At 36.9% G+C, this 27,478-nt stretch overlaps 1 protein-coding gene across 2 annotated transcripts; it reads right to left on the reverse strand.

Annotated features, from left to right (window-relative positions):
- Positions 1–93: 93 nt before the first annotated feature.
- On the reverse strand, positions 94–25,022 carry LOC107519722 (RNA polymerase-associated protein LEO1). 2 transcript variants are annotated; one of them, XM_016162677.2, is made up of 12 exons: positions 24,609–25,019; positions 18,392–19,150; positions 16,372–16,476; positions 13,581–13,675; positions 12,458–12,603; positions 11,632–11,716; positions 8,804–8,898; positions 8,126–8,260; positions 6,886–7,021; positions 4,911–5,097; positions 2,441–2,538; positions 94–332 (listed from the first exon to the last, which is right to left on the reverse strand). In XM_016162677.2, the coding sequence occupies exons 1-12, from the start codon at positions 24,664–24,666 to the stop codon at positions 228–230; spliced, it is 2,004 nt and encodes a 667-aa protein (XP_016018163.1). In that variant the 5' UTR covers positions 24,667–25,019; the 3' UTR covers positions 94–227. The 2 variants fall into 2 exon arrangements, with proteins under 2 accessions (XP_016018163.1, XP_036074285.1); XM_036218392.1 differs by lacking the exon at positions 94–332 and having other exon boundaries at positions 374–2,538; positions 24,609–25,022.
- Positions 25,023–27,478: the final 2,456 nt, after the last annotated feature.

The following is a 27,478-nucleotide window of genomic DNA, read 5'->3' on the forward strand; positions in this document are numbered from 1 at the left end:
CAGCCGGAATTCACTAAAACTTAAGACTCAGTGTAAAGCATTAACCAAAAACAACCTGCTTTGGGAAAAGTCGATTTCTTGAATGTAGACTGGGCTTTAAAAAAATTTTTTATTACAATTACACAAAAGAAAATCAATTCATTTCAATCAAAATAACTCATGTTTACATTATATTTATAAAACAAACTGTACAATAAAATATATAAAATGTTTTCACATTTTGTACTTCAATCATCATCTTCTTCCTCTTCATCACTGATCACATACTTCTTATGCTTTTTATTTGATTTATCATCATCTTCTGCTTTTCTCTTTCCAGAAGGTTCACCTTCCTAAACAGATAAAATTTTTAAAAATCTAGAAAGTAATACAGAATATTTCTAGAAATGTTTATCCAAAGTAGCTCTGAGATGAATAAATGTCTGAAAACCCAAAATAAACTATTGTAATATGAACATTCACCAGATGACTAAAAACAGTGGTCAAGGTCATGGCCAGTTTCCAAATCCGTAAGTACTAGAAGGGGTTTGCAAATGACAACTATACATACTAATTATGAGACACAGAAAGCGGAGGGTGGGCCAGGATACTTTCCTTTCCTTTTTCTTCATGTTTCTTTCCACGTGGGTCTTTCCCGTTTCCCCAGCTTTCTCTTCCTACCCATTTTTCTACTATTAATTTAGGTTTTCTAAAGTTTTTACTGCTTATAAAGGTAAGGGAGATTAAAAAGCTCTATCTTTCTCCTCTTTTGTAACTTAGACCCTGTTGGGGAGGGAAATAGCAGTTCCTGTTCAGCTACTACATGTTACTGTGCATTTTACATATCTGCTTCTGTAATACGGTATCTTTATGAGGCGGCGAGCATAAATCCCATTGAACAGATGAAGAAACAGACTCAGAAGCATGAGATGACTTGCTCCAGATCATATCTGTAGTAAAAGGCAGCCCCAAGATTCAAGAATCCAGTTCATTTTTATCTATCATGCCCTTTCCCCCAAATATCAAGGAATACTCTGGTGATAACGGTTGTTCTCTGGTATAGGAACTCAGGATCTGAAAACTCTCCTGTATCTCAGAGGCCTTACCCAGGCTCGTGGTATTTAGGTGAGGTTTCATTTGCAAATAGGAAAGGGACCTAGAGCAGGTATGACTCTATTTCTCCTCTGCCATTGTAACCCACAGCCAGGACTTGAATTGGGGTACTATGAGAGACAGTGGCAGGAGTTGGGCGGTCCAGGCAGAAGTAAAACCTTTGTTTTCAGAAAAGAGGAAGGGAAGGGTTACAGAAAGACCCAGCAGAGAGTGTTTGGGTGAGGAAGGCAGAGGGCACTTCCTACAACAAACAGCTAGGAGGCAACCAAAGGCATTTTTAAGTCAGGCAGTTATAGGTTTCTAATTGACCAGCCTTGAAGAAGGCTATTTGATGGACAACATTTTAAAATCTCCTTTCCAAGAATACTAGGAATAAAGAGAAATCCCATGGAAACTCTCAATTTTCATTCACAGTTTCTGCTTGCCAAGAAATAAAATAGCATCTGCTTACATGAGGATTCCCATCTGCCAAAAGTTCAACACACTGTAAATGTATCATTAAGATGTTTCCTTTCTAATTTAAAACAAATATGCTGCATAATCATTTAACAATTTCTGTCTAGTTATCTTCCATAACATGCCATTTCTAAGAGTAATTGGGCAATATTAAATGTTGTGATTAACAAACAATAATGCAAAACAGATTCTGTTTTACATGAGAAAAGAGCTTAAGGAAGCTCATAGTTCACTGAAAGCCAAAATATTAAATACATTAAAATCATGAAAAATAGGGACATAACACCTATTTCCTGGATTACAGAACAATCTTTCAGATAAGCCTTCCCACTGAAAATAACTAATAATAATGTGAAAACATAAGCAAATCAATGTGATGACAAGAAAGTAAAGTATAATCAGAAGCCAAAAATAAAGTGAAAGTAAGAACCCACAGAGATAAGTAGAACATTGAAGCAAGCTTTCTCCTTGAAGACATTTACCAAACTATGTTGAACACGAGCTTTGGTTTTTATGCCTTGCAGGGTGCTGAGGACAGGAGACAAAGGCCAAGTAGAGGAGATTAACAGCGGACCCCAAGAGACTCCATATTTCATGTAAAGTTAACCAGAAATAAACCCAGGCCCATTTCTCTGAGGCAAGAATTAGCAAATTTTTTTGGTAAGGAATCAGATAATAAATGTCTTAGGCTTTGCAAGACATAGATTTCTGTTGCAACCACTCAACTCTGCCACTGCAGCACAGCAGGGTAATACCTACAGACAATGCATAATTGAATAAGCATGGGTGGGTTCCAGATTAGGTGAGTGGGATGTAGTTTGCCATTGTGGGTAAAGAGTAAACTCTTCATTCCAGGAGCTGGCTTGTGAGTATTGAATAAATGTGGTTTTACCTCATCACTGGTGAGTTTCTTTGCTTTGAGTAATCTTTGAGCTTTATCTTCTTCTGATCCTTCATCACTGTCTGACGAATAGATTCTAGCTCGTTCCTCTGAAAGCAAAGGAGTAAGATTTGTGAGTGGCTTTCAAAGACAGTGATCTACTCCAGATGAATATCTTTAGTTCCTTCCGTATATTTTCCCAGAGAAAACAAATAATTTAAAAAGTTTTGATTTAAAGACAAAAGTTTAGATGTTGAAATAAAGCACTTACCATCCCAAAATACAAAAATGGTTCACCTGACCACTTTAAATATTAAAAAGGCTATGTGTAAGCTGACTAAAGAGACAGACACCACTACTCTTCCAAAATAAATCTGAGTCATTCTTTCATTGGGGGATAATAGTTAATTCCAAAATAAGCTTTGAAGATAAAAGCAAGAGGTGGTTTCCTGGTCCTGTAAAGAATAGTTGTTGCCAGGGAGATATTTCAAAAGGAGATGTAGATGAGTAATAATCTGCTCTGATGCCCCAGCCAGGTCAACCTCGGGGTGGAATAAGAACAGCCTACTTCAGACCAACCCTCTAGCCTCAGAACCCAAAGCCTTCCCCTTCTCCTCAGGCCCTGCCTATATGACTACAGGATAGAACGGAATGCTACTGAATTTATCTGTTAGGTTTTAATCTCTGGTGAACTGCATATTATATAACTCTCTCTTTAAAGCATCCTCAATTTTTTTGTTTTAATTTACTTTTTATGTGGTTTACTTCCACAATTAATCTTTTCCATAGGAAATCAGCATAAACAAAAAATAAAAGGCCTCTGTACTATAGTCACGAACTAAATAATAGGTAGGTAAGAAGGAAGGAAGGTGTAATAGCTCACCAGAACAAATGCAGTCACTGCAAGAGAAGGAGAAAGGAGTTTTATAGGATGGTCAGATAAGGGGAAATTCAAATGTTCTTAAAAGTCATCACTCATCAGGGATAAAACTCGGATGCATGGTCACCCATGGTTTACCTTACATTGTACAGTGATCCCCAAGGCTCTATCTAAGACAATCTGGGGAGGATTAAAGCCTCATTTTACAGATGTGGAATATGATATTCAGAGATGTGAAGTCACTTGCCCAAAGCTGAGGAGCGGTGAGAACAATAGCAACAGTTTTAGGTAACATTTATTTAGTATTTGTTATGTGCCAAGGCACTGGGTAAATTACTTTGCATGTACTATATCCTTCAATTCTCGAAACAACGTCATCGCATAAGCACTGTTATTAATAGTTTTTGTTTGTTTGTTTGTTTGTTTTCTTAATGAGGCAACAGAAGGGAGGTACTGTAACTTCCCTAAAGTCAACCAACTAAAAGTGGCAGAACTGAGATCACAGCGGGCAGGATCAGGAGTCCAGCCTAAGTCTCCTACCTTCGAGTTCAGCAGTAGGGAAACCTCTGGATGTAGTACTGTGACTAAGATAGATGCCTCAGGTATCAAATGACTTTGGTTCAAGGACTGTCCACTTACCAACTATGTGTCTTTTGGACATATTACCCAACCTCTCAAAGTCTCCGTTTCCTCAATAAGAACAAGACAAAAATGGATCTTGAGGGCATTATGCTAAGTGAAATAAGTCAGAGAAAGACAATACTGTATGATCTCACTTACATGGGGAATCTTAGAAAAAGCTCATAGGCACAGAGAACACACTGGTCATTGCCAGAGGCAAAATGAGTAAAGGAAATCAAAAGGTACAAACTTCCAGTTATAAAATAATTAAGTGATGGGAATGTAATATGTAGCATGGCGACTACAGATAATAATAGCACAATTCATTTTGAAAGTTAAGAGAAATCTTAAAAGTTCCATAACAAAAGAAATTTTGTAACTACCGATGGTAACAGGAGTTGTATTGTGATCATTTCATAATCTATACAAATATAAAATCATTATATTGTACAGCTGAAATGAATGTTACATGTTAATTACAACTCAATAAAAAAACAGGACAATAATAACAGTTGGGTCATAACGTTCTGATAACCAAATAGGATGCATGTAAAGTTTGCCTGGGATTCAGTATGTGTTGAATAAACGTTACCTTAACCATTATAAATTATTGGTACCTGTGAAAGAGAATGTATAAAGAACTTTGAAAGGAAACATAATGTTTTCTCTGAAAATTTTAACTTCTTGATTCCCAATTAATAATGAAAAAAGTTGAGAAAAGTTCCCAATACAATTGACTAACTTTCAAAGCAGAAAAGCAAGAGCTCAGGGACAAGTCTGAGAGTGGGAGCAACAGCAGTTTCTACTCTTTCAGGTTCACCTGAAAGAATTCTGCAATGACTAGTTCATTAGACCTTAAAAGTGTGTCACTCATTAACACAGGTTCCTTAAAAATAAAATGTGAGTGGGCAGAGTATGCTCAATACAAAGATAAATTCCTGAACCCTGAAATGAAGAAATTTAATTTCTGAACAAACTCACCTCGAATGCCCCCTTTGTACCGGTTTTTAATAGCAGCCAAGCTGATGGACTCTTCGCCTTCCTCTTCCTCATCGTATCGATCAGGTTCTAGGTAACTGGCACTCAGCCCCCGCTGATGTTGTTTCTCTCTCATTCTGCGCTGCTGAGATTCCCTACGAATAGAAGCCCTCAAACGTTCTTCTTCTTTCTATAAAGAAGTAAATAAACCATCCAACTTATTAAAAAAATGAACGAGCTTAGTGACCACTTGAGTTACTTTTAAAGAACATGTAAATGCCTAGCCCAGGATAACACCTATTTCCTATGTCCTCAGAGTACAATTCTCTCCATTCTACACGGTCCCACACAGTGATCGTCTTGTTTAGTTTCTAAGGCATGAAAGCAACACAAGGGTGAAGAGGCAGAAGGCTCCCTCACACTAGCTGCCAATCAGAACTGGCACAGGCACAACCTTGGGAGCTGCAGTGTCCCCTGTGCTGTCAGTCAGAGCCCAGGAAGCAGCGACCAACCTGAGCAATGTTATCTGCACCCAGTGGATGCCTGAGGGAGGATGTTTCTATTCACCGCTAAGACAGACACCTGATCTTCCCAGGCTCCACCAAACCATCACAGTGCCCAGATAGTCCTGTACGGTCCCTTCAAACTAGAGCGCTCCCCACTGCCCCTAAAGACAGGATGACAAGGTGGTGGTGGTGGCGGCAGGGGGACCCTGAGCTCCACTCTCTTTCATCTGCCTGGCATTCCACATGTTGGGGTTCGCAAGCAGAGAGAGGAAATGAGAGGTCAGGGATAGTGTGGCACTTCTTTGAATTCCTCATTTAATTGCTCTGCACTACTGCATACGACTCTAATTATGTCTAGATATTCTATGCAGCAAATTGTTTCATAAGGTAGAATGTGGCTATACTGAGTATAACAAAAATCACTATCAGCAGGACAGGGGGATAAGAACAAGCAGGCTGATTCCTTGTGTACTTCCATGGAAACTAGGGAAGCGAAGAAGGGCTTAAGGGATCTCTTAAGGTGGTCTAGAGGGATCTTTCGATAATGCTGAGACCGGAGTCTGCAGGTCCCTTCGGCTCCCTTAGCTTGAGGAGAGAAGGAGGGGAAATGGATCAAGAAGCCAGACTTCAAAGCCAATGCCCTTGCATAGCACTAGGGCTGAGGCACTGCTGCTGAATCTGGTTTACTTAACCTGCTTCCGTGAATAAAATACAAAAAGGAGAAAAAAGCTGAGGCCCAGAGCCAAACCTTCAGCAGTCTGACAAGATTACTAAGAAAGGCCTTGAGGCAACCAGAGTCTTAGCCCCAATAGGCTCTGTTCCACTAAGGAATGAAATCTCATGAAGCACACAGGGCAGTGGCCGAGAGCTAACCGGGATTAAGGAAGATGGAGAAGAGAGAGAGTGAGATCGTACCAGAGCATTCGGCTTCTCACAGAAATGCTGCACAAAAGGCCAACGATGTTAATACAAACACACATTCTATTAATGTCCCACAACTAAATTTGTGCCTAATTAACAGCTGTATCAACTTTGAAAACCTACCAGGAAGAACATTACAAACTGGCCTTAAAAGCTACAAGTTACTCTTCACTGATTCTCCTATAGGCATTCTCCCATTCGAACTTCTGGTCCTATTTTTATTCTATTTTAGCTATCTCTAGCATTTCCACTGATTTTTGACATGTAGTCTAAACCAGACACAGCTAATTCAATCATCTTTGAAATTCTGCAAAGGTTCAGATTCTTCCAGTCACTAGGTTGTTGCTGATCTCTCAGGACCTAGTGGGAGAGAACCCTTGTCTGTTTTATGACCACTGCTGTTCACCCATTGCTTGGCAAATGCATAGGACATGAATCCAGCAACCTGTTCACACCAACTAAAAGGAAAAAAGGTAGGTCAATAAGAGATGATTAACAAACATTTCGGGAAATGCTATTCTTAACATCCAGAATAAAGTTAGCAATCCTACCTTAATCATTTCTGTGCGTTGGCATTCAGGATCACGGCCAGCCATTGGTAAGATTCTAATCTTCTGTGTCTTTGAACATCTATCTGCAAGTGACAGGGTCATCTTTCTGTGTGTGGCACTGTCTGTTGAGTGAGGTCTAAAGAAATGAACAAAAATATCTGTTTACCAAATACATTTGTGAGCCAATCATACCAACAACATTACAAAAACAAGAAGCCAGTGAACATTTTGTAGTCTCTGGAAAAAAAGAAGCAGGGACACTAAGCCAAATATACTAGGTGGGGGGATTTGAACTTTCTTCATTCTGTGGCTCACTGAAACATTATCTCACTAATAAAGTGAAAAAATGGAAAGCTGGAGAAAAAAAGCTTTGCAAAGGATGATCACCCTTTAAGAGCAGTAAGCAGATAGGCTTAAGCACAGGGACTGTGCTTTGTATTTTACATGTTATGTGACTCCACAGTTGTGGCTATTGAGATAATTATTTCATTTTATATATTAGGAAACTGAACAAAGAGAATTTGAGTTACACAAAGTGACACAAGTGGAAGCAGGACTCAGATACTACAAGTCTACCGGATTCTAAAGCTTATACCTTTGGCCACTACGAATCTCAAAAACCAGCCATAACCAAGATTATTGTGCCCTCTTTAAAGATAAGCATTACCCAAGGAGGATGGTCTGCTTAGAATCAAGAAAAGAAAAACATGGACATTTCAGTATAGTGTCCAAACAGTCTAGTGAAGGGAAATGCTCTCACCAGCTGACCCAAGTAGTCTGGGCTGCTCGGGGGATACATCCTTAGTGGTACTAGATGCAGCAGCCCACGGGAGGATGACCCCAGCCTTCACACCCACCAACTCATTGTCTGACTGCATGCACACTAACAACCTCTAGTAATCAGTTTCCCAGATTGATTTTACTAAAAAGAAAAGACGCACTGACAAGCAAGTATTCTAGGCCTCTTGGCAGTTACAGTAATCAATTGAATTAATAAGGTGACATTCTGGTTTACATAACAGTCTCTTGTAAGTTTGGTTACTGTGACCTGGTTTCCTGTAAAACAGTAACATTTTGTGCACTAGACAAAACAAGCCTTTGAATCTATGAGCTGAGAACCAGATCCTGGTCTTTGCAAACTATACTGTGAGATTATGTGAATCAGAAGTCAGGCATTTTTGACAACGTACATATTTCACTGCTTTACTGTAACAACCATTACATTGGTGAGAATAGTTACCTGAATGTGAGTTTGGTTTTAAAGACAGCTTGTCCCTGTAGACCAGTACCTTGCCTTATAAAAAGATGATTGTGGTCACCTTGCAGTGGAGCTTTGTAAACATCAAACACTTCATTGCCTAGATGCAGAGACATGCTGAAAAGAAGGGACACTTCACATATCAAAGTCATAAAGCTTTCATCCTACCCTTTCACTTCACTTAAAATGTAATTTGAATGCTGCTTTCTCTCCTTACACAGAACTCAGAAGGAAAAGAAGGCATGATGTGAAAAATAATCTACTTAGAAGTAAAACACGTGTATGTTTATGTTCAGAAGGAAAACATTCTGTGACATTTACTCAGCCTCTACTACTTTCCCAGTGAAAGGTCGTTTTTCTAAAATGTCAACTTAGATAGTAAACAGGATGTAATGAGAAGAGAAGTTGGTTTAACTTTTCCAAATTACTATGCTGGAGCCAGAAGATGAACCACATTTTCAGCCCACTTTTAATGTCTTCCACCAGCCTTATGACCTCCAACTGCTATTTATTTCTCTCAGGTTTTCTATGTAATCCTTACGCTGAAGCAATGGAAATTATTTAATAAAAGGTGCCCCAAAATAAGGTCTTATTTCAAAACTTGATCCCTCCTAGCCAGATTCTGGGTATTTCAACATTCTTCAGACATTTTGTGCTCACCTTCCATCTGACCACTTGACTATCCGAGCATTGCTTTCCTTAATTTCATTTCCTTCTTCATCTCGGCGTATCCTCCATCTAATAGTATTTTCTACCTGTTTTAAAACACAAGTGCCTTTTTCAACACTATAGTTTATGCTTTTTTCCTTGAGAAGCACATAATCATAGAATAAGCATGCATATAGGTAGTGACAGAAAAACAGACAACATTGAAACCCTTTGTTTTAATCACCTAGAGATGCTGAATAAATTAACAGGGGGAAAAAAGTATGCTTAAGTGAATTTCTGAGTTTCTAGTGCTACAATCACAGAGGGAGCTGAGTGTCATGGCTTTGAGCAGATGCTAAATCTGTAGGAGCTCTGGGATGTTTTGAGACACAGTTAAGAGGATGGGAGATGAGGCTGGAGGGATATCAAGCAGCAATTTAGAATGCGACTCCCTATACAAAGTAGGTTCTCTCGTAAAGCTAAAAAACCCTATAAATATGGAACCAAAAATCTCTGGAAAAGAAGCCCCCTTTGAAAATTAAAATCCCAGGTTTGAGCATGTTTAGAGTCTAACTTTATCTTAATTGCATGGAAAGGAAATACTAATCAGATATGGAACACATTCAAGAGCTTCCTAAAAGGAAAACCACTATTATTGCAATTAAAAACTCAAGGGGACTTTAGGGAAAATGTAGCACACTAAATACATGTAGTTTATCATTGCTACATCCTAGAAACCCACTAACATGACAGTAAAGAATTTAAAAAAGGACAAAGAGAATGTGAATTAAGATGGCAATGAAGAAAAGCCAACATTCTGAAAACTGACAAATCTAAGTCCATTCTTCTTTATGCCTATCCCCTCACCATCAACCTTAAAATCAGCGGCTCCCATCCCACTTAGATTTTATGGATCTCTACTCTATTAGCTGCGACTTTCCTTGCAACTGGGTTCTAATGGGTCCCTTTCAGTTTTCCCCTTACCTTCTTCATTCCTCACTAAATAAACAATGAGGCCAACTGATTAAATAACTCAATATTAATGAATTAAACATGATGTCATATCTGGGATTTGTTTCAAAATAGTCGAAGTAAGGTGAGGTGGGGAATATATATAAAACAAGACTTCCAACTTGACAACCATTGAAGTGATGGGTGCATGAGAGTTTCTTATCCTGTTCTCACTGTATGTGTATTTGTTTAAAATTTTCTTTAATAAAGGAAACAAAATAATTGGTAACTATTCCTGCCTTCTCTCTCATACAAAATAGGTTAGCCACAGGTAAATATGCAAACACATAGAGATCATAATTAACTGAAAAGCCATTTTGAAAAATGCTTTCTATTATATAAAGTGATTCAAATAATAATACTGCTGCTACTAGGGCTTACATCTTATTTGAATAAAGTACATCTTAAGGTACCTCTAAAGACAGAGGATCTTATAGAGGTACATAAACTATAAGACAGCAGTCTATTATACACCAACATTTTGTATTCTAAGCACCAAGTTTTAGAGGAAAATATTTATTTCTAAACTTTGATGTCCATACTAGAGTCTGGTATTACATGTCTAAAAACATAATAGGTAAGATATATTGATACTCGCTGATGCATCATTATTGAAGGTAAGGGGAAAATGCAACAAACAATAAAAGGTAAATAAGGAACTACCACATTAATTTGTATAAGTGAGGGAAAATAATGAAAAGCAGAATAATGCCACAGGCACTAAAACAGACAGAAATTCATAGTGGTAGACCTACATTAATAGATAAACATGTTCCAAGAAAAAATATCGAGATGGGATAATGGGGGCTGTGGGGAGGCAAGGAAAATGACAGCAAAAAACCAAAACCACTCTAAACACTATACTTATTAACTGTGTGACCTTGAGCAAGTTATTGGCACCTGTTTATTTACATATTCTTATTTGATTTGCATTTCCACTAAGAGAGAGGAATAGTGACATTTCAATGAAAAACTTTAGAAGCCCGGTCATTTTGGATAAAAACCATCTTACATCAAGGTTCTTTAGGTACTTGTAGATCTGTTACTTTTTAAGGGTTGGAATTATTCTGAAAACTTGGCCCCTGAATTCTAAGAATGCCAGATTACCAGTTCTAACACCATGTATAATACCCACTGAAAAAATAAAATGTATTTATAGGAAATCCTTCGGATTTAAGAATGTAAAATGCATAACTCCAGTTTAGTATCATGAGTTCAACTGCTTCTTGTTCTTTGGTATAACTCAGCTCTAAAGCATCTGCTTAATCTACATCCTCCTTAATTAAAGGAAGATTAAAGACCCTCTTTGGATAGAGATAATGAGAAAGTACAAGGTATCAAAGAGAAGCATTAATAAAAATTTAGTACAACAAAAATCTCTTAATAGTCAACAAGAGCAATCGGAAGAATACAAAGAGAGCCATATGGTGAAGTGTTATATACAAATTCTCCCTTCGTGTATAATTTATCTATAGATCAGAGCGCGAAGAATTTCCTCTTGCAGGAAGTTGTTAGAACTTAACCCACAGTACATATTGAGATAGTTCTTCTAAACACCAAATCACAGTACTTATTCTGAGAAAGTAGCTAATAATTTTTAAAAGCATCAAAAAAGTGTAATAGCAATAGAAATGACAGAACAGTGACATTTTTACAGAGAAAAAGCTATGCATTTTCTTCCTAAAAATAATCTGAAAAGGAAGACAATTTATTTGTTGATAAAACAGGAAATATAAAAAATCATTTTCAAAAGCTCAAGTCTCAAGTTAGTGTCCCCCAGTTTTACTTTATAAAAGAAATAAAGAAAGAAGTAAAGCATGGAATGGTACCTTTAATTTTAACCTAGTTCGTCCTTCTTCATCCAGCATTTCCTCATCTTCAAATTCATCTTCATAATATTGAGGATCAAAAGGTCTACAAATTGTTTTTAAAATAAACCATTAATCATATTTTCTACAGAATATTATCACTGCTATGATAAAATCTATCAATATACACCATTATACTAAAAAATCATAATACAGTTAAAATTCCCAATGGTCAAACATCTTCACATTCAACGTCAAGGAAGTTCGAATCACTGCACCTTCTTGAAATTTAATGTTACTCATGCTGTCTGAAATAAAGTGCCAGCAAGGCTAAATATTCAAATATTCTTTATTCTTATGTAAGTCTTCAAGGAATAGGCCCAAACACGCTCTAGCTTTCCACATCATTTCACTTGGTGAAAAAATTTTAAATCACACAAGAATTTGAATGTTACTTAGTGAATAATACCCATCAACGTTAACTGTCAAAACCACTAGCTTTTCCAGATCCATAATCCCTGTTACTAAAGACTTTTGCAGTTTCTCTAGAAAATTTCACCACTCCTAATTTCAGCATGTTTAGGGCTGTTCTAGTCAAAAACACCCAAAGACTTTTGAGGACTAGTAATGTTTAAGTATCAAATAGCTAAAAACAATTATAAGGATTAGAAGTCTCCTTTATCAATGCAATAGTCCATACTTTTTCTATCACAGAATATGCTTGATTTTTCAGAGATTCATAACAAGTTTTCTATTTTGTAATTAGTCAACTCATGTAAAATAAAAATATCAACATTCTTCATATTTCTATCCAACATACAGAAACACTTTTAATTGACCCCCTTACCTGGGCTCTACACTGAGAAAGTTGGGCAGTTTAACAAAATACAAGTCGTTTCCTAAATCAGTGTTTACTTTGGGTATTTCTACTTCTATTCTGGTCTCAGGAATTGGCTCCTCCTCCTGTTGATCCTGAGGCAATCCATTTTCATCCTAGTAAGAGAATCACAGAATTTTAGAGCTTCGAAATGGTCTAGCTCAGTTTCCATACTTTAATTACTTAGGTAGGCAAGGAGCATATTGAGATCGCTTTTAGGCTAAAGCAGCCCTCAATCTCCATTCCTACCCACACAACCCCCCAAAATCTCATGGGAAACCAGATCAGTTTGGAAGCATCAATATAAGAAAATATCTTCTGTGATAAATCTCTCTTACCAGCGGAAGTACAAAATTAATCAACACTTCAATATGAAATCACTCTATCGATTAAGATTAGAGATTAGCAACACACCACATACTTCTTGGCATGAACAAGAAAACCATTTAAAGCAGTGGCTCTCAAATCACTGGTCCTCATAGTCTAGTCTCTTAAAATGTGGCACCAGTCACATGTTGTGCAGTTTTTCTTTTTTTAACCCAGTTTCCCCTAATGGTAACATCTTGTAAACCTAGAGTACAATATCACAATCAAGAGACTGGCTCTGATAGAGTCAGATAGAAAACATTTCCATACCACAAAGATTCCTGTTGCCCTTTTACAGCCACATCTACTCCATTCTTCCCTTCATCCCTCCTCAATCTCAAACAACCACTAATTTTTTCTCTGCATCTATAATTTTCTCAAGAATGTTATATAAATGGAATCATACAGTAGGTAACCATTTGAAATTGGCTTTTTCTCTCTTAGCATAATTCCCTGAAATTTCATCTAAGTTGTTACATGTATCAAAAGTTCAATCTTTTTTATTGCTGAGTAAGAGTCCATGGCATAGATGTGCCAGGGCAGTTATTTCTACTTCCCTGTATAGCCAAGAGTCTCCACATAACTAAGAAAGGCATCTATTCACTGTATTTTTACACTGTAATTCATTACCAACTTCCTCTTCTTAGCATAATAGAGACTCTTAATCTCAGGAACTTCTTACTTAGCCTTGAATAAAGACCCAGTTTACAATGGGAATTTTACTTACAACAGGCTGTCCTGGAGTAGGTGGTTTATCTTCTCCATCACTCCCTGAAGATATATCATCTGCACCTCCAAACAGATCCATGGTTCCACTATTATCTTCAATACAGGAGGAAAAATGGATAGTATTAACATCTGTAACAAAGGTTCTTCAAAGCTATGACAAAGTGAACATATCTTCAAAGCTAACATATTCCCAAGGTTTCTGGACCAGACACCAGGAAACCACCCAAACACAACTCTGAACCTGGCTCTCAACAATCTGAATAGAATGTCTGTGGAGAGGGAAGGGGGCAAATCCAATGAAAGACAAAGCTGCACACAAGAAACTTCTTTCTCCCTTCATTTGCCACATTCTTGTTCTTTCACTTTTCTTTAACCCCAGGAGCCCAAATGTCCTCCCACAGTCTAGATACTCCAATATGGGGATAAAGCACCCCATACAGACCTCTGCAGTCCCTCAAGTTTTAAAATACAGGTGCATGTTACCCAAGTCCCCATCTTTGAGGTAGAACTTTACCTAGGTATAGGAAAAATAATAATCTAATCTGTAATACACCAATAAACCAAAGTGGGGTAGTAGACGGGGTGAATAGAAAGATAGGAGGGTGGCCTGTAAGTGGACTGCTTGAAATTGAAATCACAGAAGTGTTACAATTATTGGTAAAGACATGGCCTAGGATAAAACTGAGAATGAATTACTTAGGCCAGGTGGAGAACGGATCACTAAAAAAGGAGAAGCAACCTATTAGAGTGGCCAAAATCTGACACCAAATGCTGGCGAAATGTGAAGCAACAGGAACTCTCATTCATTGCTGGTGACAATGCAAAATGGTAAAGCCACTTTGGAAGACAGTCTAATGGCTTCTTACAAAACTAAACATACTCTTACCATATACTCCAGTAATTGTATTCTTTAGTATTTAACCAAAAAAGTTTAAAACCTATGTTCACACAAAAACATACACACAGGTATTTATGGCAGCTGTATTTATGATTACTAAAATTTAGAAGCAACCAAGATGTCTTTCAGGAGGTGAATGGATAAACTGGTATATCCAGATGATAGAATACTATTCAGCAAAAATGAAATGAGCTGTTAAGCCATGAAAAAAAATGGAAGAACTATAAATGCATATTACTAAATGAAAGAAGCCAATCTGAAAAGGTGGTTTATGATTACTGTATGATTCCAGTCATACGACATTCTGGAAAAGGCAAAACTATGGAGATAGTAAAAATATCAGTTCAGTGGTTACCAGAGGTTGGGAAGGAAAGAGGGATGAATATGCAGAGCATAGAGGATTTTTAGGGCTATGAAACACTCTGTATTATACTATAATGATGGATACGTGTCATTATACATTTGTACAAACCCACAGAATGTACAACACTATGAGAGAACAGTAATGTAAACTATAAACTTTGGGTGATTATAATGTGTCAATGTAGATTCATTAGTGTAACAAAAGTACCCTCTGGTTCGGAATGTTGATAACGAGAAAGAACAGGTCATATGGGAAATTTCTTTACCTTCCCCACAATTTTGCTGTGAACCTTAAACTGCTCAAAAAAAAATTATAAACTCTTAATAATTTTAAAAGAAGAGGGGGAGACAAGGAAAGTCAGGGTATTGAAAAGTTCACCCATATGATAAAAACACCAAAACTACAACTCCACCCACCAATACTCTCATGTCCCTTTTGACTCATTTCCTTAGTTCTTATCACCATCCAACATATTATATACGCAATTTACATACTGTGTTATTATCAGTCTCCTCCCATACCCTAACCGCACCAGAACGTTAATTCTACAAGGGAGTGGTCTTTATCTGTTTTGATCACTGCCACATGCCCAGTGCCCAGAACAGTACTAGTACACGGCAGATTCTCAATGAATAACTGAGTAAAATGAAAGAATGAATATATCTAATTCTCCCAACAACTCTGTAAGATGATTAGCATCACCTACTTCGCACTCATCAGAAAATTGAAGTGTAATAAGTAATTAATTTGCCCAAAATCATATAGTTGGAAAGTGGAGCTACGAAGATTCCAAGTTGGATCATCTGATTTCAACATCTACCACATAACTATAGTTGTAGATCTAAAGATCTTTAAGTAAATCCTAGAGTTTGCAGTGATGTCCAGCTCTCTTTTCTCTCTAGTTGATCCTCTAAATGTTTGCTTTAGTTATGTTACTTATGATCATTTACATAAGCTATTTAACATTAATGCCTAAGTACCATTCAGCACAAAAACAGCTATGTGTAATCAAACTATAAAATTACATTTGCTATAACTTTTATACTAACATGTTTACTACATAGTAATTTGTCATTTGAAACAGTCATACGTAGAGATAAATAGATATTTTATCCTTATAACAAATCTAACTTACCTAACTCTGGATTTTTATGAATTCTTCATCTAAGCCACAGCTTGAAAAACCAGATTCTTCATCTGATATGAAACTGTTAAGAACTTAAGAATAAGCTGCCCTGGAACTGTCATTCAAACTGAAGAATGAATATTGCTGCCTCTACCTGAACCAGAGCCTTAGACCTCTAATAACATTCACTCTAACTATAAATGAATAAACAAGTTCTTCTTGAGTTGATTAAACAGGAACAATTTCTCATATCTGTACAACTTCCCTATGTACACTAAGGGTATCCATACTCTTTCTGTGGGTCTTGCAGTCAGGGATAAACACCCAGGGTTGGGCATGCACTTCATTTAAATGCAGAAGAGGGATGGAAATAAATATATAAAAAAGAAGTACTTGAGTACCTTTTGGTACCTCGGTGTCACTATCAGCTTCTGAATCAGATGCAATTGCATTCTTGCGTTTCATTCGTAAAACTTCATCTTCACTATCACTGCCTCTTGCAGATTCTGTAAGAGTAGATTGAGAGGTTCTGCATAATCACAGTCTTATCAAAACTTTCAATTTTGTGTTTTAAAAGCGACATTGGGAACAAACTGTAGCACACCCACATAATGGAAGTACTCAATAATAACTACTATTTACACATGTAATAATTCGGATGAAACTAAAATGTATTATGCTAAGTGAAAGAGGCCTAAATGAAAGAAAAAAGGCTACATACTATATGATTCCATTTATATGGACATTCTTGAAAAGACAAAATCTTAGGGACAGAACAGACAAGTAGCTGTAGGGGTGGGGGAAGTATGTGACTACAAAACGGATCGTATGAAGGAGGTTTTTAGAGTGACAAAACTGTTCTGTATCCTGACTGTGGTGGTTGTTACCCAAATCTATACATGTGTTAACATTAACAGAACAAGTACATATACACAAAGATCAACTTACTGTAGCTAATTTAAAAATAAAAAGAACATTGTTTTCTCTAACCACAAACCTTGGTAGAATGAGAAAAGTGGTACTGAAACTTATGATTAAATCTATATATAACTCATTACAGAAAAAAAGGTAAAAATATTGCAATGGAAGAGACAAACATGTTTCTGGATGGTACAATTTTTTCCCTAATGCTAAACTTCAAGAAAATCAACTGAATCACTATAGAACTAGTTACAAGTTAAGCAGAATGACCAGCTACAAGATTCCCTAGCCTCTGACCCTAGTCTTAGGTTATTAGTCTGTTAATACTTAGGAAGTAAGGCATGAGCCTTAATGATGCTGGTACAGTTACAAATAACTCTACCCAGAACTAGTTACTGGGACTTACTGCAGTCCTATAGTCTACATAGACCTATATCCATCTCTGGAAATTTTCTGACCGCCTTACCTAAATAATGCCGAAACGTAGTCTTGAATGCTATCCTGTGAGGTATGTATTATAGGAGAAAAGACCCTCCTTTCCCTATATTTAAGCACTCTAAGAAATTAGGGTCAATATGTAATTATAATCAATCACCTACAGAAAAAATGAAGTAATCAGATATTACTTCAGGAAGACTTCCAACCTAATCAAGGTGACTTTTCTCTATATGAAGAATGTGTTCATTTGAGCAGAATAGTGTAAATGACTGTTTTAAAAGGGGATCCAGAGCCAAAGGTCAGCTGTGTTTCTAGTATTCTTTAGGGAATGAGTATTCTGACCAAAGCACTTCTCCCACGGTGAGGATGCATGCTTCAAACTATCATACCTCATTGAGATCACCCAGCTGTTTTTTCATTTTCTAGATGTTATGCTCCCCAGGCAACCTTCTGATTATTATAAATTGGCATACAATATATCTTTTCCCCTAAAGGAAAGGTTATGATAAGAGAGAAATAAGTGATCCTCTTGAAACAATTTTACAATTCAATTTTTATAAATTAGTTTCTTGTTTTTAAATTAGTTTTGAGTAAACTTCTTGGAGCCTGATTATCTCTGGATGATCAAATTTTGAATCTCAAAAACCTAAGCTTGAACATGGTGTTCACAACCCAGTGCAGCTGACCCTGTGGAAACGTTTCAATGGTATTGTTTTGTTCTCCCAGGCAAATCTATTCTCGCCTGAGGCATGGTCTTCAGTTACCCCCAGAAATGGAACCACCTCTATTCATTACATGACTACTCTAATACTATGCTTCTTTATCTAAGACTGTCCTCTTTTAATTTTTTTCTTCCTCATCTTTCATCAATTAACAAATGGAAGTATAGAAATAGTACATGGCTTAGGCAAATTTTCAAAAAACAAAATGTATGAATAGGGTTAGAAAAGGTTGGAGGGACAGGAAATTTAAAATGGAGTACTAGAGATGGGACTGCAAAAATAATAATTGGCTATATCTAGATGCTTCTACTAAACCATTTGATTTTCATAAATGAATTACCTGATTTACGGTCTTGTTCCTCTTCATAATCTGAATGCCTGTGTTCTTCGTCTGAGGCCTGTGGCCTTTCATCGTCAGAATTTTGTATTTTCTCCTCATCAGACATCTGTGGGCGTTCATCATCATCGGAATTCTGTTTCTCATCATCATTATCAGAAGCTGCCGGCCGTTCATCATCAGAATTAGCCTTCTCTTCCTCCTCAGACAATTGTTGCCTCTCATCATCTGAAAGCTGAGGCCTGTCCTCATCATCTGTGTTCTGCATTTTTTCATCATCATCAGAATTCTGCAACTTATCTTCATCAGATCCTTGTGCCCTCTCCTCATCATCAGAATTTTGTATCTTTTCATCATCTGACTGATCACTTTTATCTTCTCTGCCCCATTTTTCATCATCTGAATGTGCTTTTTCAGAACCTTCTGCTTCTGAGTGATGACTCTCTCCATCTGATCTATGTCCTTCATCTTCATCATCATTATGGGCTTCTGATCCACTATGCTGATCTATATCTGAAGGGTCATTGTCTTCATGGTCTGAACGCTCAGAAGCTTCTGATCTATTGTCTGATCTTTCAGAGCGATTATCACTCCCACTATGACGAGAAGCTCCTTCATCCTCACTGTCATCTCCAAACAGTTCCTTATTACTTGGTTTTCCTGAATCACCTCTTTCATCTTGATCGCTTTCACTTCCAGAGGCATTACTGCCAGAAGCAACATTCTCTTGATCAGAATCCGAGTCTGATCCAGAATCAGAATCTATGGAATCATATAAACACTGGGTGATGTTAGCAAAAAAAGGCAAAGTAAGGAACACGAAAAGTCCATCCCAACATAAAAGCAATGAAAAAAAAAAACCTGTCAAAAACTGTTAGAATCAATTTTCTTGGTATCCTGAAAACTAACCAAAAGTTGCAGCAACCAGGGGAATGCTTAACGACAACAACAACAACAACAACAACAACATCCTGAACTTTTAAAGAAAAAAAAAACACCCCAGAACTTTGGGTGTTTTAATGTACCCAAACACACCAACCACCTATATCACCAGCCACTCCCCAGCTCTGTGGTGCCTTGAATATAACAGCCTGAATTTCTGGTACATATACCACCACTAAAAGAAATAAAAGAGACTCATTCACAAAGAATCATGCTTGTTAGTTTTGATCTGTCTGAAAGATCACTGAAGGACTGACTGGCTCAAAGGGCTTGACATTATTTCACCATCTTGAACTCTCTTAGTGCTGAAGCAGCTACTTGGGAGTGTTTGTCAAAAATATTCATAGGCAAATGTATTACTTGCTTCTAACAAGGACAATGGATAGTAGTTGAAGCGAATAATAGACTAACTGAAAAGCTTGGAAGAAAAAGCTGGGGAATGACATAATATGGGGAGTAAGGGCTTTTAAAAACTCCTCCATATTCCTAGAGGTATGGAAGAACACACACAGGTCCAGGGCTGTGCACACACTCAGAAAAGAACTGAAAAGGACCTAAGCTCTCAGGTTGACTAGCCTTCAGGCTCTGCACAAGCAGAAAATAAAGATAAGGACTGGTTGTAAACTTCCTGGTTGAGTGCTGAAAGCATACTCCAACATACACACAGAGCCAATTAACAAAGAATGGGTGTTTGGGGGAGGTGAGAAGGTTCTAGGCATTCAGGGAAATCTTTGTCCAATCACTAGCTGGCCACTAAGCTAATGGAACAGAGACTTCATTGACCACACACAACAAAGATGGCAGATTTTACAAAATTAGTTCATAAGTGTCACTAAACAATAACCATGATGGCAAACAGCAACAACAAATCCTGGGGAAGGGTAAGAATGTGATTTCCTGAGTTGCCACATTATATAATATTCAAAAAGCCCACTTAAATGCTATCTTGCCAAATAAAGATTATCATTAAAAAGACAGATATAATAAAAAAAAAAAGAACCAAATATAAATTCTGGAATTAAAAAGCATAATAACTGAACTGAAAAATTCATTAAAAGGGATACACAGTAGATGTGAGCAGGAAGAAGAAAGAATCAGCAAACTTGAAGACAGGTCAATTGAGATTATCCAGTGCGAGGAACAGAAAGAGAAAAAATACTGAAACGAAAAGACAACAGACAGTAATTTGAATCCATATAAAATAAATATAAATCATCAGTAAATGTAACTAAATAGGTAAGTATGAAAGTCAGTATTGTTTCCGGTTAGTAACTCCTCTTTTTTATTAGATTTAAAAGATAATTATATAAAGCAATAATTATAAACCCACATCACTAGGCAGATAATGTATAAATATATAATTGTTTTAATAGCAAAAACCAAATTTATTGAAAAATGAATCAAATTTATTTGTAGCTTGGTAATAAGGGATTTTAAAACAATATTTTTAATTGGAGAAATGATTTAAATTTTCTCCCTTTTACCTTTACAAATTATAAAGATATGATCTGTGGCAATAACGACATAAAGGCAAGAGAGAAAAAAAGAAAAAAAAAGGCAAGAGAGGATGGAGCTGTATTTTTAAAAAAGTTTTTGTATACTATTGAAATTAAGTTGGTATTAATCCAAACTAGATTGTTATAAATTAAGATGTTAATCACCAGAGAAACTACAAAGAGAAAAAACTAAAAACAGAATTAGAAATTAGAAGGGAATAAAAACAGTATACTAGAAGAAAATTTGTCATAAAAGAAAATAGTAATAGAAGAATTGAGGAACATAAAAGATACAACATATAGAAAACAAGCAGCAAAATGGCAGAGGTCTTTCCCTATCAGTAATTACTTTAAATAGAAATGGATTAACCTCTCCAATAAAAAGGCAGAAACTGGCAGAATAGATTTTTAAAAATGAACCATCTACATCTGTCTACACGAGAGTCACTTTAGAACTGAATACACAAATAATTTGAATGTGAAAGGTAAAAAGATCCTTGTCAATAGCAATTCCATGTAAATAGCAACCAAAAGAGAGCTATAGTGCTTATACTAATAAATTAGACAAAAATCTTAGGACGACAAAATTGTTACAAGAGACAAAAAAAGGACATTATAAAATGATAAAAGGATCAATCCAACGTGAAGATATATTTATAAATATATGCATCTAAAAACAAAAACTGACCAGTTACAAAATATTCACAGGGATGTAAAGTACAGCATAGGGAATATAGTCAATAACATTGTATAACTATGTATGATGCCAGATGGGTACTAGACTTATTGGGGGATTACTTCGTAAGTTTATAAATGTCTAACTACTATGCTCTACACCTGAAAATAATTTATAAAATAATATTAAATGTCAACTCTAATTGAAAAATTTAAATTTAAAAAGGGGGGAAGCCCCCCCAAATAAAAAATACATTAAAACAAAAACTGACAGAATTGAAGAGAGAAAGAGTTCAACAATAGTTTAAAAACTATTCTTTTTTTTTTTTATGCCGACAGCACAGAAAGTATTCTTTGATATCCCACTTTCAATACGACAAACAACTGTATGCCAACATGATATGAATGAATTCCCAGAAACACACAAACTACCCAAACTGACTCAAGAGTAAATAGAATATCTGAAAAGATCCATAATAAGTAGAGTCTGAATCAGTAATCAAAAAATTTCCAACAAAAAAACAGCTCAGGACTAGGGCACTTCACTAGTCAATCATATCAAACATTTAAAGAATTAATGCCTATCCTTCTCGAGCTCCTCCAAAAACTTGAAGCAGAGAGAATACCTCATAACTCCTTCTATAAAGCATTACCTTATCAAAGCCAAAGACTTCACCAAAAAAAGGAAACCACAGACCAATATTTCTTATGAATACATATGCAAAAATTACTAAACAAAATACTAGCAAACCAAATCCAGCAGCATATTAAAAGCATGTACACCATAACCAAGCGGGAGTTATCTTAGGAATACAACAATGTTCAACATCTAAAAGTCAAAGTGAGACATCATATTAATAAAGAAAAAAAGTGATTAATTGATGAAGGAAAGGCATTTGATAAAATCCAACACCTCTTCATGATAAAACCACTCAACAAATAGAAGGGAATTTCTTCAACCTGATTAAGGCTATCTGTGAAAAACTCACAGCTAACATTATATATAATGGTGAATGCTTTCTCCTGAAGATAAGGAACAAGACAAGGATGTCCACTCGTCACTTCTATTCAAAATTGCATAGAAAGTTCCAGCCAGGGCATTTAGTCAAGAAAAAAGAAACAGAAGGCATCCAAATTGGAAAGGAAGAGGTAAAACTATCTCTATTTGCAGATGACATGATTGCATACGTAGAAAATCCTAGAGAATTCACACACGACACCCCCCCAAAAACTATTAGCACTAATACATTCAGCAGGTTATAAAAGATTAATGTACAAAAATCAGTTGTAGTTTTATATACTAGCAATGAGCAATCCAAAAACAAAATTAAGAAAACAATTCTACTTACAAAAGTACCCAAAAGAATAAAATACTTAGGTATAAATTTAGGAGGTGCAAGATTTATACAATAAAAACTACAAAGCGCTGTTGAAAGAAATTAAAGACAACCTGGCACATTTATACATGAAAGAAACATGCTGGGCCTAGGTAAGGATTCTACTCATTGCTACACCAAGAAATCTGTCAGATGTTGTTAGTTTTCACAACTCTCTTAACAGGAGCAGATAATGAAATATACTAGGCATAACAGGAATCACCCTGTCAAATCCACACTACCTTCAGGTAATAGTAACCTTCAAGGACAGATTTGGAAGTAAACCCTATTCAGTCCTATTATCTAATGGTAAGATGAAAGAAAGCAGCAATAGACTTAAAAGAGGTAAAATATGAAGCTCAGAGAAGCAGTCACCTCCACACATCACTTCCCCATACACTGAGTTTGCAATGAAAGCACTGCAGCATATATGTTACTATTGCTTCTACTCCTCCAATTATTTATCGAATATACATTAAGAATCAATGTAAGCTAGTAGAGAAGGGTAGAGGGAGGCAGGGCCAATCTTTTCATCATTATATCCTCAACACTTAGCAAAGTAGATGGAATATGACAGGGGATCAATAAATAATTATTTAATGAATTAACTTCATGGAAGTGAGTCATGGGAAGGTTCACATGGAACTGTGCCTTGAAAGACAAATGAGATACGGACATGTAAAAATGAGGGAAAATGAAAACATTAGCAAAAAAGTTGGTACAAGAGGTAGTATATAGGGCTCTGTATTTCCTGACTACAACCTCCTAGATACCCAACAGATAGAGCCCTCAAACTCGCTTTCCACCTGGTGCTCCCTTCACTACACTCTAAGTAATATGAACAAATTTGAGTTGGGAGGAAAAAAAAGGACTACGATAATGCACTTTGCTAAGGAAAAAAGTAGATAACGTTACTTTGAGCCTGGAGGGTTGCAAGAATTCTGAACCTGGTCGTGGGCCCCTTCTCACTTCAAATAACTCATATTCATATTTCAAACGCAAGTATCCAGTCTTTGTGCCAGAAATATTTCCATGCACTATTCATTCATTCATTACGTCAACAAATCCTTCGTTTCTCTTCTCCAAACACTGGCCCCATTTTCTTCCCAATCTAATACCAGACTCAAGTAATTCCAGTTTCTGCACAGGCTCTCAGAAGGCACATTCTCTCCGGTGCGTAATGCCCGTGTGTAGCCCTATCCCAGTGTTCCTCCCAGTCTCCTCAACCAGAAATCTCAAAGTCCCCATCACGCCATGGTCTGTCTGATTTCATTCGAGAGAGCGTTCTGAGCCCCTCTGTAAATTCGTCCACACATTTCCCATATTCCTGAGCACTTAACTTCCATTCACTCACACACAGCCCTTACTGTGCGCTAGCCTGTGCAAAAGAGGACAGGGGCGGACCCCAAGGTTCCGCCCGAGTTGCGCAGGCTCGCCCGCGCCTCCACCCTTGCCCCGCGCCCCCTTCACCTCACACGCTCCCAGGCACCGCATGCTCCATGGACACCAAGAACCGGAGAGGCACGCACACTGCTTCTGTCCCTGTATTTCCGCCCGCCAGGGGAGGCTGGCACCGCCGGGAGTGCAGGGGGCGCTAAGGCAGGAGAGGAGGAAGCGCCACCACTCGCCCGCAGCGGCGGGGCGTCCCGAGACCCGGAACCGGACCGCAGTTGGACTGGGGCCACAGAAGGCTTCCCACGCACGCGTCCCCCGATGCCCAACCGATCCCACCTTTACGCTCAGCATCGCTGTCGGCGTCGCTCCCGAAGAGGTCTTCCATATCCGCCATCGCCGCGCACCTCTGCTGCTGCCTCGGCTGGAAGCTACGCCGTGGCTGTCTTTACGGCACGGAACCAACGAAACGCGACAGTGTCGCAAAGATTCTCTGAAAGGATGCTTTCCTTCTGTGACCTAGTTTTCGCCTGCACCTTGAACTTCTGCTTGTTGACTCTTATACGTTCGCACGGTGGACTATCTGCAGTATCTATATTTATTAGTGAGGATTCTCAGCAGGAATGGGATTGTCCCCTGTATGGTTGTCGGTGGAGTGGGCGGTGATTGGTATGCTCCCCAGAAGGGCCTCTCGGACCGTGTTAAACCTGCCGGGAGCCGCGAAATCCTTTGTTTCATATTGACCAGTAGTTCTCAAATTGTTGAGAACTCCAAAGCTCATTTGTTTGTATGGGTAATAATCTATGGCTATTTACCACATTAGTAATTAAAGAATAAATTTTTTAAAACATTTAAAAATAACAATACCATTTTTATATTTTAAGTGACAATTTTTCTAAAAAAAAAAAATTACAAGAGTGGAATTGTTTTACAGCTTTAAAAATGCCTTTAATGTCTGATTTAAAAGGAGACAGCTGAATTTTCTACCTGCTTTTATATTCAGTCTGTTTTTGTTGACGCATGCGAAAAAAATCTCTCTTCATACAGAATCGTAATCAAGAAAGGGAGGGCCTTCCAGAGTCTCTTTCCCCAAAAGTGTCTTCCTTGAACCACTCTGACAACCGCATCTTTAGAGTAGGGTATCTCAAACACATTACGTTTTCCACCTTAACTCAGTACACACTTTATGTTAAAAATTGAAACACTACTAAGAGGTAGTCTAGGATGTTTTATTCTCTATTCTATTTCAGCTTTTTTGTGTTCATTTTTAATGTTGCACCACTAAATTGATTTCATGATTTGCTAATGGATTGCAGCCTGCAGCTAGAATACACTATTCAGAGGGCTCCATTGACTTGTTTATTTTGCCAGGAGAAAATTGTTTTGCTGGGAAATGTGACTACAATTATACACTGTAAAGTGTATTAAAAAATAGTAAATGTATTTTTTAAATGTAAAAAAAATAGTTTTCATAATAGGTTAGCGCTAGGTAAACCCTCTTGCTTTACAAGAGCTGAAAGAAATGAAGTGACTTACACACATTAAAGAATTAGTTCTCTTTTGGAAAGCTTTAATTTTAGTTTTTAAAAATGTACATCCTGTGTTAAAATATTACCTAATTAGGCCAATATTGAGGATTTTGATCTTGGACAAAAAACATGAATTTTGAGTTTGGAGATGATGAGATATATATTTTTGTTGAAAATAAGAATGCCAGACAGGGTTTAAATGGGCAAGAAGTAGATTGGGTATGTTATCAATCCTAGAGCTGTTGGGATAAAGTGGATGATGTAAGAGTAATAGATGGGATTACTTTAAAACTTTTGGAATGCTGGAAAAAAATTTATTTGTGATTTAGCTTCATTTTCATTTAGAGTAGGATGCTCAAAAAGTACATTGATTAAATTTTAATAAATTGAATTCCGGTGAGGCGTGCTGAATCACCATGCCTATATTCATGACTAGCAGAATGCATGTGTTTATCCTGTATGAATAGTGCAAAACAAATAACTTCTGGTTCTTTGATTTTCATTTTTGTTTTTGCTATACTTTATGCTGATTATTGCTCTTCTATTCATTGTCTTCAGATAAAATACAACCAATTAGATTTCAGCTAAATCAATTACAATAATTTTCTAGTACTGATTGCCTAAGGTTACACCCAAATCACTTTCATTGAATGTTAAAAGAATCTTTTTATTTATCCTATTGGATAGGAAGTTCATCCTATTGGGTTTGTGTTAGACTAATTTAACTCTGGGTGATAAAATAATCTCTTGATTTGCTCCCAGGGTGAAGAATTTAATCTACTAGGTGTGTGGTTGAATAAAACAATTCAGGAGTAACTTTGTTTCCCAGTTTTAGAAAGGTTGTCTCTTTTTCTCATGTTCTGACTTCATAAGGTAAAGAGAGATCCTCAGAATAGCAACCTTTGAGACACCACAGTGCCCCCGCCCAAAGAGATTCAACTAGGTTGATTACATAACAGCACAATGTATCATTTCATTTTATAGGGTAGCAAAAATAACTTTTATAAAATATGTGCTCATATCAAGTTGCAAAACAGGAATATATTTTTTTAACTTGTATAATATCTTAAAGACTTAAAACAACAGCTTGATGAAACAATGCATTAACTGAAAATTCACTCCATTTATGGTAAACTGGCACTCCAAAGGAGGATCATATGGCTTATTTCTGAGTATGTAGAAGGAGCTAGCTAGCCTTTGGAAGAGACAGTTTGATCTGAACTAAAGAAAAAAAAAGAAGCCCTGCAGTTTCTCTATAAACAGTGAGGCAGCTTATTTCTTGGAAGACATGAAGCATTCACTCATGGTCTGCCTTTATTAGATTCTTTACTGAATTGGGCCCCTGCAGTGGTTGCTATAGGGATATAAAAATAGGAATATAAAAAAAATAGCAAATGTGATTTCTTTCTATTAAAAGAGTTTGGGGCAAATGAAACAATCTAAAACATCTAAAGAATTTTAGTTTCAGAAGTAAATTATAAACTATATACAGGTGCTGAAGAATCAAAAGCCAGGAAATTATCAATATGAATGGGATTAGTCAGGAAAGATTTCTTAGACAATGTTGTGGTCCCTCAAAATTCATGTTGAAATTCTAATGCCAAAGATTGGTGTTGGGAGGTGGGGCCTTTGGGAAGTGATTAGGTCATGAGGGTGGGGCTGAAGTTTCAGAATACTGGG

This window comes from Rousettus aegyptiacus, unplaced genomic scaffold, assembly GCF_014176215.1.
Source record: "Rousettus aegyptiacus isolate mRouAeg1 unplaced genomic scaffold, mRouAeg1.p scaffold_m13_p_3, whole genome shotgun sequence".
In the NCBI taxonomy this organism is placed as follows: Eukaryota; Metazoa; Chordata; class Mammalia; order Chiroptera; family Pteropodidae; genus Rousettus; species Rousettus aegyptiacus.